Here is a 15,400-nt window from a genome sequence, read left to right as displayed (position 1 = left end):
AAACTTGTTGTTGGGCACCTAATGACCCACACTATGCATAGTTTAATAATTTCCCCCATGGCATCCAGAAATCAACCGGAACTCTAGAGCGGAAATGATTAGACTTCTTAATTAGTCAGTTAGTAGGCAGTTAACTGGCAAAAAATCAGATAACTGATTAATTGTTTAAGTCATTTTCAGTCATTACAGAAAAAAATGCTAAACATTCACTGGTTCCAGCTCATCAAATGTGAATGTTTGTTAATTTTTCCAATTTTCTATGATAATCTCCAATGGGCTTTAAAGTAAAACAATTAGAGTTAGTGGTGGAGATTTTTCACAATTTTCTTACAATTATACACTGAACAATGAAATCAATTATCAAAGAAAATAATCGTTAGATGTGTTGATAATGAAAATAGTGAATTGTTGGTTCCAGCCTCCTCTGAGGTTTGCTGTGTGTTGATTAGCTGATTTGACACACAGAAAAAACGCAGTTTGATAAAACACACCTTTAAAGCAAATGAGTTCAATATGAACTAAAATCAATTCTACTTCTATACATGGAGGACTGCAACTGATTTCAGGTGTCTTGTTTCTCCTTTAGATTGTATTCTTCGCTTACATTGTTTTTTTGTTTGCTTTTTGTAACAATTGTGTTTTCTCATTTACATTTTTGTGTCTCATTTACTGTTTGGTTTTCTCATTCACAGGTTCTTGTGTTTTTGCTTTTCTAGCCATAAATTACCTTCATATAGCTATCAAGCATATTGATAATGCTGGCATATTGAGTTAATCTCCAGGGACAATATGACAAATATCCCTCTAAAATTTATTTTTTAAAAGACTGCTGGGACCATGATGAGACCAATTTAATCAGTTTTGGATGGATAGGTAACATGAAGGCAGAAAGCCTGGGGTTACACCAATTACAGTACAGCCCCACAGTTTCAATCTCTTCTATTCCTCTCTGTTTATTCCCCTCACCAAGTTTTGACCTCATTGTTAAAGGGGAATCACCTTTTTCAGTCACTAAGGAGGGCAAAACACTATGATTTTTGGTTGTCAGGTCTCTTGGGAAACTCTGCAAGGAAAGTATATGACATTGTTTAATTTATAGATGAAACTGCTTTAGCCAAAAGAATATAGTTTTGTTTTGTTTTTTCCTTCTGCATAATGTCCTGATCCACACTCCAGTCCAGTCGGTGGCGGTAATGCGCCTATAAGCTGGTTTGCCAACCGCCAATAAACACCAAAGAAGACAAAGTACACGCTAAGCCAAGTACTGTAGGCTATATCTGTGCAGGTGAGGGCTTGTAATGACTAATGCAACTGACTTTAATGTTACCTTGACATCAACTTTGTGACACCCAAATTTGCTTAGAATTTATTTTTTTCTTCTTTTCATATCTTCTCATAGAACCTCAATGGCCAAATTATCAGCTAATGTCAATGATATTTTTTCATTTTATCTAGAAAATATTAATTTTAGAATCATTTTGCTTTCAATTTTTCTACCTTACTACTACCTTTTTAGGAGGTAACACTAGGAGGTTAATTAACTGTTTTACCAGGCAGTGGAGATATTACTATTTCGTCTGCACATACACTTTAACATGGGTACCTGCATTGACACAAAAGCACCACAAGATGGAGTCATAAACTACAGACTAAAGGGATTTAGTACACACACTATTAATCAGATTTACATGTAACATAATAGTCTGTCTGATGTGTAGTCTAAGGTTATTATTTAGCCTATTATTAAATTAAACAATATAATATATTAATTAGTAAATGAATATTGGTGTCTTTCATAGAATCTTCTGAACACTGATGAACAGTCAAGCACCAATGTACATATCCTGTGATTTTTCAGGAAGATATCACAAAGTTTTCATGTGTTGTCATAATAATAAATAGTCACAGTCATTCCCCTTCACACTGGTACAACGTTTCATAAAGGCATTATGTTTGTTTTAGAGGTAAAAACCAATTATCACCATCTAGTTATTTAAAAATGTTCAGATTTGCAGATCTTCACCAAAGTTGATTTAAAACACTAACATGAATAAAGTAAATCTGACTATTTATCACAGCAGCCATGATTTTAATTTATTAGTACTGACTAAACAGTGCTAAATTCTGGACTAAAATAGATCTCAGTTTCTTATATCAATATGAACCTATTGTAAGTCGCTTGAGCAGCCTCATCCAGAAATATGCTAGAATGTCTGTGTCTGTGTCATGTGCCAAAGAGGATATTGATCATCTGGTAATTTCCCCTTTTTCAATTCCAAGTAAAATCCTTGGATATCTTCATCTTGTGACAGTTGTGAGAACAAAAGCCAAGAGATTCCACAGGCAAACCATGGAAGCGTTTTATTTAAACAAAGCAAGCAGAAGAGCAGATTTCAGTCTAACATTTACTCTTGGAAAGCAAATGTTTGTTTGAAAGCATTTGTATGTCTGCAAATTGGATGAACCCTTACACAAAGCTATCATCTGAACACAAAATTATGCAATATGTTACAAGAATAGGAAAAACTACAGGTGCACTTCTAGCTTTTTTCTCTAAAATAATAAGTGATGCCTTTGTCGGGTCAAGTACCTTAAAAGGTAACATTTAGCCTTGTCTCACATACTACCTGACCGGTAAGATGACAACACATAGGGCTAGTCAACTTAACTTTTACTACTACTGATATTGTCTCATACAAGTCTACCTATATGACACAAGGACAAGATCCACATTTGATTCTGAGGGGATTCATTATCTTGTGGTCATACCATCACAACTAATGATGTGATCCAGCAAGTAAAATTTGACTCCTATTTGGAAGAGGCACATTACAACACATAGTGCATAGAAATGTCAGGGCAGGATTGACTGCAAACTCACTCATTGTACTGCACTTGTGTGAATAGTAAATAGACAATTTCTGACCAATTTCTAAGAAAAGTGCACTTAACAAACAAATGCTTCCTCAGTAATGTCAAATATTAATGTACACTAGAAATGTTCTTAGGCTATTGCTGATTTTAATGGCTAGATTAACCTGTCAGGTGTGTGACACCCCATCCCCCAAACTTCAGTCCACTGTGCATTCTATGGAACCCCCCCCCCCCCCACCATGAGCTGTGTCCTTAATAAAGATTGACCAACCACAACAATATGTCAAATGACAACAGTGGTTCTTACTATTGTATATGGTCTGTTGTACAAATAATAGAAAATAAATGAATAAAATGCTAGAATAATACTACCTGCTGCACAGGTTTTATGTGTGTCACTTAGATTGTTGTTAACTGTACAAGTAACAACAACAATAACAATGTTGCCCAGAGGCACCCAGACACCAATCAGAACTCTGAAGAGCTGAAATCATTTGTTCAATCAACCAGTCAGCTCAGAGTTAACAATTTAGATAGTTAATTGATTGTTTAAATACACCCTCTGATGAAAATCAAGATTTTAACCTTATTTGTTCATATGGTGTTTTTATGTAATACAAGAAATATCAGGAATTTAGATAATTGTTGGTTGATGGAATAATACGACCTTTCCTTACCGTTAATCAAGACACACAAAAAAGCATCTCGATAATACACATCTTTACAACAAATTAGATCAATATAACCCTAAATCAATTAGGTATTAATAATATAGATAATGGTCTTAAGGTAGATTTTGATACCTTGCCCTTTCACATGACATGACTACAAATTTAACTAATATGCAGGAATAATGCATTTGTTAATATTGTGTTTTACTGGTTCAAATTTTCAAACTAATTTGCAAATTATCAAATTAACAAAACTACCTGGATTAGGTACTTTTGGGGGAAACTTGGAAGTTGCCTCCTTGGCCCACTAGTAATCCTACACTCATTTTTTTTTTTACAGTAAATTTGTCAGCTCTGTCAGCAGACCAAGACTGTATACAAATAAACTATAGAAATTACATTATTATCATGGCTTAACTAAATTCCCACAGGTCACATTGTAACATCTTAGTGAAAACTGCTAGTGAGATGCCAGTTCACTGAGAGTGAATTGGTTGCGGAGTGCGCATCACCACCACAGCGCTCTTCTGTCGGACACGGACGGAGCGAGCAGAGAAGCCGCTGCTGCTGTGTTCAGAAAATGGCCGACAGATTTTCTAGGTTCAACGAAGAGCGTGATTTCCAGGTAATGCACGTTAAACAATTGAACATTTGCATAGCTTCTAACACGTCTAACACGATTCTCTACACATATGTTGCCTTAAACGTGATGGACAGTTGAGAGATACAACAAGCAGCATCGTGCATTTCGGTGCAGATGTCGCTTGCTAACACTGCAAGCTAGCGAAGCTAACGCTAGTGCGCAGCGGGTCTTCTGAATTTAACTTCCCTCGCGTCTCAGTATTTGGCTGCGTGGTATATTAGATTCCTATCATGGGTTATGAACTGTAACAGTAGTTTGCGTTAACCCTCTTAACCATGCAACAGTAAAATAGACACTGAGCCCAATTAGCTTTTTAGTGACCTTGGGTATACTGGTTATTTATCGACATATGCTACCGATGGATAGCTAGCTAGCAGATAGCTAACTTGTACGCACATTGGGTTGATTGTAGCGCTAGCTAGAAACGGCTGTATCATTTTGACAACTAGAGTATAACCACCACAGCTAGTTAGCACGTTTAAATTAACAAAGTCAGCTATTTGTTGGTCCAGTTATTTGATTGCATTACATGAAATTAACCCAAATATATTTGTTTCTATTTAAAAGTGCATAGAGCACAAGTGTGAGACGATAGATTTCTAGATAAACAAACATCTCCTTGCCACTTATTTGCTGTTTTTCTTATAATCATCATATAATTTGTGTTTCCCTTTTGCTGTATTAGTTGTTATTTCCCGTCTGACTTACTACACCGTGATTTTGTTTGTTACTGTAATGCAAGTTAAAGGATACGTTTACAATTTGTAAGGCTGTCTAAAAACAATAGTCAGGTGCTCTGTGAACACTGAAACAGTTTTTCCCTTCTAATCTAGAGCTGCATTGATTAGTCGATCAATCAATTGGTTGATCAACAGATACTTAATCTAAAATTATTTTGATGATCAAGTAATTGTTTTAGTCATTTTAAAAGCAAAAATGCCAAATAATTACTTGAACCAGGTTCTCAAATGTGACGATTTTTTGTTCTTTGACAAAGACGATTTTAAGCTGAATATCTTTGAATTTTAGGCTGTTGGCCCCACAAAGCAAGACATTTGAAGAAGTCAACTTGGGCTCTAGAAAGTTTTAACTAGCATTTTATGATATTTTATAGACAAAACAAATAATCATTAATTGAGAAAATGATCATCAGATTAAATAAAGAAGAAAGAATTGTTATTTGTACACCTATATTTATCATTTCTCCTGTTTATGCTGGTTGGTAAAAGATCCACTTTCTAATTCACTTTCAGTGTAAGAGATAACAAAATTCACTGTCTGTATTCCAGACTTTATGTGAAACTACTTTGAGGCTTCAGCAGACTTAGTTAATCAAATCAAGTAGCTATCTTGCAATGTTAACAGCCTTTTAGGTCTAAATGTATCTTCCCTGGACAGTGTTTCCCTGTTTAGCCATGCTGGGCTGACAGTAACACAAACAGGGAATTTTATTCTAAAAAGACTTTGGAAGACACCCTCTTGATTTTTCTAACTTGGACTGCTTCACATAAACTTCAGAATACATTTTTGTAGATCTTGTCTCCCATCATTTTCAATGAAAGCAGATGGACAGGAGATGTAAGAAAAACATGTTTCAAAACACACATGGTCATCTGACAGACTTTAATGTTGAACATATGCTTTTCAAAGTGCTCTTCACTTGAAACAAAGTAGGCTGAACACAATAGGATTCCAACAAGGGGTCCTTATTTTGCTGCAGTTGTAAGATGTTATTCATGTATTATACTAATAAATCTGTCCCTACTGCACCTAAATTACTCTGTTTTTGTGACATTACAATATCTCAGGTTGTACATTTACAACATCGGTTCCAGAGTTGAGTTGCTGAATTTCACAACCCATCTATGAGCTGTTTGTTTTTCACTTGCATATCTGCAATCTAAGACCACACCCAGTAAAAGCCAAACACATTATTACTGGCTAGACTACAAAATAAACTTAATCTATATTTGTTTTTTTACTTGGCAGTTTGTTTCTTACCATAAACATTTTTTCATTCAGCACAGGTAATTTCTTTGAATCCCTAAAATGACATTATAATCTCCCTGCTTTAACCGGTATAAGTCATTCTTTGTATCCATCCATGTTTTTCAGCCACCTAACAGGTTTTTAATTCCTGGGAATTTCCTGCTTTTTGACGTAATCGTTATTGGCTAATGTACCAATTGGCTCTACAAGTGAAACAGCATGTACCATCCATGTTTGTAATTGTGATTTAGTGTCTGGCTCAGGGACACTTCCACAGAGTGGATGAACGCCAATACGGAAACTTGAGCCTTGGGTGTCATTCTGCCGCACATGTTGTCTGACACAAGTTAATGTGTCAAAATTTGTTCTCATACAATGTTTTGCAGTAATTTGGAGTGGGTTCATCAAATAAAACTAGCCTCATACAAAGAGTTTTGGTATTACATGGGGTCTGTTGTGCCCATTCAGGCTAGGGTGTCACTACTTAACAGTTTCAAAACATTTATTCCAGGATCTGTCTGGAGTAAATGTATATTAGTCTGTATAAACATAGATAGTCTTATGAATGCAAAGAAAATTACTAGAGATAAAATGTATCATGTGTTCAATTTAACTTTTTCTCATCTCTTTGTGCTTTTTCTTGGTGATTTGTGAAGGAAGTGGAGACAATGTTCAGGCTGGATCAGATTAAGGTCCTAGATGAGTAATTTAAATACAAACTGGGAGGGAAGTTCCTGTCTTCCTCATTCATTAAGGCTCCTCTTCTTTATACTTCGAGAACAACATTTTGTTCTGTAATTTATGCCCCCACTAAAAATATGGGAGGTGTTTCTGAACAAAAACAGTGAAGCCAGTGATGCTTTGGCTTGGTCTGAGGGCTTTTTTTGTTTATCAAGTATAGGATGTTTTTGTCATAGAAAGTAGATTTATAAAAGTTGTACTGAAAATGTATTCAGCCGTTTGTTTTAGCAGTCAACTATTTGCTGCAGCAAGGTTGTGGTGAATTAGTAACTGCAGTTGCAGCGCAACACATGACAAGTTTAAACGTGTAGAAAGAGCAGTTTGTGAAATTGTGTTTTTTCCTCTACGCCCACTGTGTTGGTGCCCAGTGGGAACTCAGTATTCTCCTATTTTGTCAGTGAGAGGTGAATTGCTGTGTGGTCTGAATGAGTCTGTTGAGGACAGCTCCGGCTAAGCACAGTGGAGCTCTGTGTGTGAGATCTGCTGTGAAGGCATTCATATGCTCAGTATTCAGAAAGTTTCTCTCTGACTCCATGGACTAAAGCTTGCTGCCAAGCAACACGGCACAGGAAACACCCACAGATAGGCTACCTAATATCTACTGCACAACCAGTCCAACAGCTCTGTTGATTTACATTGGTGTTGGAGCTTTAACATGTGGCTAATCTTGACCTGCAGAAACACACCATGAAATTTATGAGCATTCACACAGTTTGCCAGCAGCAGTTCTCTCATTTCCTAATGTGGGGTGGAATGTAGTATCCACCTCACAGTTGTCGCACAGGTGGAAATTTACAGTTTTAATGCACATTAGAAGTCAGAGCAAAGATCATTTCTGTGCAGCAGTGTGGTGTTTGTGTACCACAGTTAGGGTGATGAGGAAGCAGCAGTGAAAATAAGAAGTCATTGTGGTGGGGGGCTGTGCTGATAGCACATTAAGTGAGCAGAAAGCCATGAGGAAGAGACATGGGAGGGGGGTGCAGGGAGCCATCGATTTGTTCATAAATAAATCCTTTGCTCTTCCCGAGCATCTCCCCTTCTCATAATCCCTACCTTCACTCATGCTGATGCAGGGCCCTGTTTCATCTGAATTAATGACTGCCAGTGTGGCATCAAATCACCTCATTATTGTGGGCTGATTTGAACAGTTGCTTATCTCTGCAAAACCAGATTCCCCACAGAATGTGGTGGGTAAAGCCTCTTGCACGACCCAGCCCATGTTAGCATTGTGTTTTTACAGGAGTTCCACAGAATAATCAGAAAATGCTGTGAACTGCAGAAAGCTAAGTAAATATCCTACTGATCATGTTCCATCCCTTGAGTAGACTTAAATAAATCTCAGGTTGTCATATTTTGTTAATTTAGATTTAGTTGCGACCACATGTCCTATTACCAGTAGCTGCAAGCAGTTAGTTAATAATAAAAACAGCATGGACTATTTCTGGTATCTTTCAGTTTTCTGCTTGCGTGAAGGTCAGGAGAAAACAGACCCACAAACATGACCTTCATCTCTCCTCTGCTGCAGAAGAGAGGAAGCCATCTGTCTCAGAGCAGAAACAGCTCTATAAACACACTCCTTTTGGTTGGGGTAGTAAGCCCATTACTCACTCCCTATCCCACCCAGGGCATGGACATAAATGCTCAGTTTGTATAAGTAAAGTTGTGCTTCAGATTCAGACTACAAATAGCCTGAGGAAATCTTCCTTCTCTGCTGACACCGCTGGAGAAAATGTACCAAGAAATGAAGAGCGAGAAATCAACCATGTCATGTAAATTTTCAATCGTGGCTTTGAATAAAGTGTTTCCTAACTGAAATGTAAGTTGTAATATAAACCTTAAAAATTCAAATAACAGGAAAACAGGATGAGTTATGAGGGAATAATATGCAACTAATGAACTAACAGTCATGTATTTCCATTCTTAGCATGTACCTGCTGTGTGTACCCTTTTCCTCTGGTGTATGGAGCTTAGCATCTATCGCACCTAATGAGAATGTGTGTGTATACACATGAGTATATATATATATATATATATATATATTTATAGTTAACGGTATATTGATAATGTCATTTGCGTTGTCTTTTCATTTTAGAATGAAGGGATATCAAGAAAGCGCATGTTGTGACATGATCAATCAAACATATCTACTACACTGATGTAGGGACCAACAAAAAATGTATTTGTCATCACATGTTGACAGCTTGCAAAGATCAGGCAACCCAGCACCAGTTGACATACTGACCTGAGTTTGGCTGCTGTTATGTTGTGATACTACAAAGTTTTTCAGCTATCCAGTTTGTTCAATGTGAATGAGTATTATTCAGTGCAAATGATAGACAGTTGGCATTCCTCCTTGCACAGTGCTGTCTCATTGTTTTGACAACACAAAGATGAAAATAAACTCACTCAGTGTCTTGTCTTAAAATGGGAGTAAATGTAAGTGCTGAATTCTTCCTGGGATTGTTACCAATTGTGGCTGTGACTAACACATTTATTTTAAATGTAAATTTAACTATCAGTTGTTTTCTCAAATGATTTAACTGATTAACCAACCATCAAAAATAACTGCTGATTATCTGTTAGTCGACAAGCAAGACTATTCCCTTTATATATTTCTAAAATAGGCTTTTGTGTGTGATGTGTGTCATTCAGGGTGGGAATCACTTTGACCAGTATGAAGAGGGCCAGTTGGAGCTGGAGCAGGCGTCCTTGGACAAGCCCATCGAATCGGTAAGGCTACATCCATCATCCCGAACCATTGGACCAGCTGTGAGAGTGGATATGATTGGTCCAGGGAGGAATAAGAATCACACCTTTTTTTTACTCCATTCATTCTGTCCATGTAGATGCATCCAGTGTTTTCTTGAACACACTTGCCACGTAACCTGTAGAATCACTTGTCTCATGTCTATTAATACCCTTAAAGTCCCTCCCACTTCCCATGTCCTCTGCCTACTCCATTTCCTGTGTGACAGTTAAAATAATTATGTATATGCTAGATCTTCTTGTTTTTATGTAGAGCTTACAGATAAAAGTTTAATTTTTGTATGAGTCTCCCATTAGTCATTATTAGTCATCTTAGCACTGAGATGAGACGACTCTGAAATCATGAAGTGGATAAAGCACTGTCGTTAATGGCTGTTATCTTAATATTCGAGCTGTTCAGGCATTTTAAATACACTCAAATGAAAAATCCATGTTTGGTAGAGACCATATTTTATTCTGGATATTAGATACAGCTGCTTTGAGTGAGGTTTAGGATACAGAGCCCTGCAGTTTTGTAATCTTTCCACAGTATGATCCATTAGTGGTCTACCTATTCAACCAAATATTCAGTTTTTCAATACCTTGTAAATGAGAAAAAACAGAATAACCTCACTTGGATTTTGAGATAAAACAGCCTGATTAGTTAGTTTACAGTTGTAAATCTGATTGTTTTGTAGTGGCTCAAATATGAAATGTAGGCAGTGCTTATTCCACTCCATTTAGTATACAAAAGAGCACACATTAGATGGTGTGAATGGCTACATATCTGCTTGAGTGAGTGTGTGTCTATGTAGCTTTAGAATTCATGTGTTAGTGTATAGTGTTTGTGTCTATAGGACAGTTATCTTATTGTACACAACTTGGGGTGTTCGACATTTCTCTCCTGCAGCGAATTGGCCCCTATTAGCTAAGCAGCAATGACCCGGTTTGTATTTGCACGCTCTGCTTTCTTACTCCTATATTTAGGGTCCTTGTAACGCTTCTCTGACTATCTTTCTCTCTTTCTCTTTCTGTTTCACTACTGTCACACTCTACATCTTTTCTCTCTCTCTCAACCTCTATTTCTCTCTCGCTCCCTCCCTACTACACAGTGATTCGGTGTACAGTACCCTCTGTCATTCTGTGCTGGCATGGTGCTTGTGCAACTGGGACTGCATTTTTCGCTGAAGAGGCACATCAATAATAGCGCAGGCAGCTCTTTTCTTTCTGTCTTTCCCACTCTCTCCATCCCCTCCTCTGTCTCTGAAGCACTGTGGTGAGCAGGCCCAAACTCCTCTTACCTCCACAGTGTTGGGTCACCTCTCTTCAATATCATGGATGCGCTTTGTTAGCCAATCAGATCTCATCAGCAACCAGGTATAGATCAAAATAATGACTTGTAGTTATGTATTTAGCATATATATATATATAACTAACATTCATGCAAATTTTTGACAGGTTTCTTAATCAGCCAAGTTAAGGGTCAATAATTGATTAATTAGTAAAAACTTATAACATACAAAAGATTTTTTTTTCCCTCAATGACATGACAATTTTTGCACTGCAAGTAAATTAGATATTTGCCTCATAAGTAAATACAAGTAAACTCTTAGTATCATAAATAAAATGACAACTGAGATAATAACTAGCAAAGAAAAGCATAAACATAACAAATTAGTGCCTGTAAAATGTGCAGGACATTTTTTAAAAAACGTGACACATTTTTATTTCAATGAAAAGAGCTTGAGGTTACAAATGAATAATACCAACTTTGTATCTTGTTTAGTTTTGAGTTTTTGAGGCACAGCAAGAGGACATTCAGTCATCCTTGCTGACCAAGGTAATTTTCATGTATCTCACAGAAAGTGAAAAACACCATTTCCATATGCCTTTCTTATTTATTACACAGTAAGATCATGTCTGTAGTGTGGACATGTTTTTCTTAGCTAGAATCCAGTGAACCATGAACATTAAAATTTTATATCCTGGTCGAGCTTTAGATATGGCATACTTTCTCACATGCACACAAATATCCACTGTGTGTGGGTGGGGGAGAGGGAGAAGAGAAAGGGAGAGAGGTGGCCTGCTCACCTGGCTTGAGTGGCTCTTTTGCTCCTGCGCTATTATTTGTGGAGGGGCGCTGAGGACCGCGCTGCAGCATCACACAGTTCTTCACATATCTGTGGAAAAATGGCCACATCAGAGGTGCCGTTTACTATCACTTAGTCACCAGTAGTAATGCTTGCACACCATGATGTTATCTCTTTGGGAAGTGCGTGTCCAAAAAATGAAGGTGGCAGGCTTTTTTTTTTTTTATCCATGAGGAAGATAAACATGAACATTTGTCACCAATTAATCTAGAAGATCATCTTAGTGGATTTGACAACACTGTTTGTGACACCAGGTACATTGTCATGATAAAAATACCAGAGTTCCTGACTAAAAAGAAAAATGTACATGTCAAATGCTTCACTGCATTTGCCAAAATACTATTAGAAGAAGTTAATCTATTCCCATTCAGCCTCAAAATATGTACAGTAAACTTTAAGGCAGGATTTACAGTGTTCTTAAATGGACACGGTGTTCATTATTTTAAATGATAAAACACATTGACCAACAACTATAGAAAGTGTGATTAGAAACACAACAGAGTGTCCCTGCCTCCTTAGTACAACTTCTAAGGTGGTATGACATGTGGCAGTTGTCCACAAGTGTTACATATTGGAGCTGTTGGTGAATGCTTCGGCCCAGCTTCTCCGAGCCCCTCACCTGCCACTTATTGTGTGTGATCTATAGGCAGCTAGAGGTCTGTGGTACTTTATTGGGATCTTTTTTCTCTTTCTCTCTTTCCCCTTTGGTCTTTGCTCATTCTCTCTAACATTGTTTTTGCATTGCATGTGTTAACTTGGTAGCATTCAGTACTATTTCCTCTCCACACTCTGTCCTAATCACTACTACAGTTTTCCCTCCCAGACTCATTCCTCCCACGTTTCCTGCCCCTTCCAGTCCCTCAAACCTACCCTTCTCCCCCTTACCTGACCCCGTCCCAGAGTGATATGCAGTGGGCAGCCTCAGAGCCACAGACAGCACACATAAACACCGGAAATCTAAGAAACACATGTAAACAGGCCACAGAATGATTAATCTCTTGGTGAAGCCCAACAGGACTTGGTTACATCAAGTGGAACAGCAAAGAAAAGGGACATTTCAGCTGTTACTGAGTTGTGAAGTGTGTAGACTGTTAACTGTTAGACTTCTGTCAACTAATAGTTGTGAAGAAGAACACAAGTAAAAGGTCAAACCCAACCCTTTTTAAATCTTGACCCTTAGTTTTTTTTGTTTTTTTTTTTTCTTTTTTTTTTTTTTAACAGCAGTCTTTACCCAGTGAACAGCAGTGGTGATGGGTTCGAGGTCATTGCTAAGGCCCTTCAAATGTTATGAATAAGAAAAATAAACAAACCACAAAAAAGCATTTGTCTGTAAAGTAGTCTGACCACCTTCCTTCAAACTCAGTGGGAATACAAGTGTTTACCTCTGTTTAAAGAAGCTGTAAACTCAACATTCGGCCTTCAGTGTCTTTACTTTGCTAAGCTTTCGCTTCATGAATTGGGTCTACAGAATTATGAGGTAAGTATGTATTTTTAAATTATTATATTTTTTAAAAATTGATTCTAATTGGACCTTAATGCTTTTCTGTCATTTCCCCAAACACTTAGTTAATGAAATCTTTAATCCCCTTCACATTAAATCTGACACAGTTTCCTGGGAAGTAGGAGCTTTCTGTTTTAGTCGTTTGCCTCTTTATGCACAGAGACAGTTGTTTCCATTTAGTTACACCTACAGTAGCTGAGGCAGGCCAGGAATGTACAAAGCATCAAACACAAGGGAGCTGCAAGAGTTTATGAGCAGCAGCAGACAGCAGAGCCTGTCCGCTACCAGCTCTTGCCAGAAGACATTCCTCAGGGACATGAGAAAGGATGATGAGTAACTGCAGCAGCCCACTTCTTGCAAGACAGATCCCTATAGAGTCTGTCTGTCTTCTTATTAAGATGTGCAAAACCTCAGATCTGTTTAAGAGCAGGCAGCCAAGAAAACTTACAGAAAATACGTGGTTCTGTTTAGTTCAGGTTTAGTAACTGAGATGCCTGCTCCGTGTTACATCCATTTAGTAATCTTAACCAGAGCAATAATTTATACCCATACAGGGACACACAAACACACCCATACTGTACACTTATAAATGGCTGCATAGACTGAAGTGATTAGAGTCATAAATACTCTGAGGTCTCTAGGTGGGGTCCCCTGCATATCACTTCCCTTACCCATATCTTTTGCCATGCACTGTGCCGATGACAGCACAATGCACTCTTTTGAAAAACACCCCCTCTTGTAGAACTCTTTTGTTTGGATAACATTTTCTATTTTTTCTTTCTCCTGTATTAACAGTCAGTTGGTGGATTTATTGACATGCCTACCTTTTCTGTTTGTATACAGTATTATGTTTGTTTAAAAGCAGAGAGAGATTTGCATTTGTAAGATCTAGAGAAGCTAGCAGAATTGCAGTTGAAAGCGTTTGGCCGGTTTCTTACGTTGTGTCACGTGTGACTGTTTTTTTGACAGCCCAGTATTTTAAAGCCAGGTTCGTATGGAAATGCCTTCACTCCACTTGCACTGCTGTTGGACTCGCCGTCGTTGCTTTCATCCGTCTGTCTGTCTATTCTTTTGGTGCACTCATCTGTTGTTCAACATGCAGTCTGCGCCTCATCTCCGCCCTCTGACCTTTCCTGAGCCCATTTTGAACCATTCTTTCTTAGTGTTAGCTGTTGCGACTGGTGCCTCATCCAACCTGCCCTTCCTGTTTTTAATTCTGTTTTTAAATTTCACAGAGATAAAATAAAAAATGTGAGAGATTTGGAACAGGAAACATGTTTAATTTAAGGTAGGGATTATGTTCTTTGAGCTTGCAGAGGTTTACATTTCACTGTGAAACCCTTGGTTGGACCTCTCTGACTTTGGTTAAGAGAAATAAACAGGTCAGCTAACTGTGGTTACGTAGAAGCTGAGCAAGAGCATTTCTCAGATGCATTTTATTCCCCTCCTTGCTCCAAGCCTGAGATGGCCTCAGCTCCAAATTAATATAAATGTTCATGTGCAGAGTGTTGTTGCACCATAATACTGCAGTAAGGGACAGAAGCATGCCCAATGTCGATGGGAGGGGAGGCATTCACTGCAGCAAATTCTGCAGTGTTTCCCTACACAGTGAAGTCAGGGGACATGCTGTCCACCAGGCGGGAAGAAACACTTTACCAGCCATTCAGCCTCAAATTCTGTGCATCTTAGGACATGTCCAGAAACTGCCATGCAGGGACAAGTCATACACAGTGATAGCATGATAATTTAGCCTTCAGCATCGTAGTTATCAGTTTATTAAGGCAGGGTGTTTTTAGGACTCTTCCCACCATGTGAGGCCCAGCACAGATTCCTCTCTTATCTTATCCCACAGCGGAAGGGATCTGACAGTCACACAGCTCAAGTGGAGGGGAAAAAATACCAAACCCCCAGAAACAGGAAGTGAGGCAGTTTAGCCTCTCTCTCTTGGGTATTAGAGACAAACATCAACCAGATGTTTTGGATGTATTCATTCTAGTCATCATGGTGAAGCCGAAGCACCATTTTGTGGTTCTTACAGCTGATGTACTATTTTTCTTCCAGAAATGTTAAAAAGGGCAAAGGAAGG

The 15,400-nt window shown here is 38.1% G+C and overlaps 1 protein-coding gene across 1 annotated transcript in view; it reads left to right on the top strand.

The window, feature by feature from the left end:
• The first annotated feature begins 4,082 nt into the window (after positions 1 to 4,082).
• Positions 4,083 to 15,400, top strand: part of gpatch8 (G-patch domain containing 8) — a 28,806-nt gene continuing 17,488 nt past the window's right edge. The window contains exons 1-2 of the mRNA XM_022739286.1: positions 4,083 to 4,170; positions 9,571 to 9,648. Coding sequence (XP_022595007.1) covers positions 4,126 to 4,170; positions 9,571 to 9,648 — 123 coding nt within the window. The 5' untranslated portion in view covers positions 4,083 to 4,125. The remainder of the gene's footprint in view (positions 4,171 to 9,570; positions 9,649 to 15,400) is intronic.

Source organism: Seriola dumerili, unplaced genomic scaffold, assembly GCF_002260705.1.
Source record: "Seriola dumerili isolate Sdu_G_001 unplaced genomic scaffold, Sdu_1.0 BDQW01000044.1, whole genome shotgun sequence".
Taxonomy (NCBI): Eukaryota; Metazoa; Chordata; class Actinopteri; order Carangiformes; family Carangidae; genus Seriola; species Seriola dumerili.
Note: the sequence above shows the minus strand (reverse complement) of the source record. Positions and strands in the feature narration are given on the sequence as shown.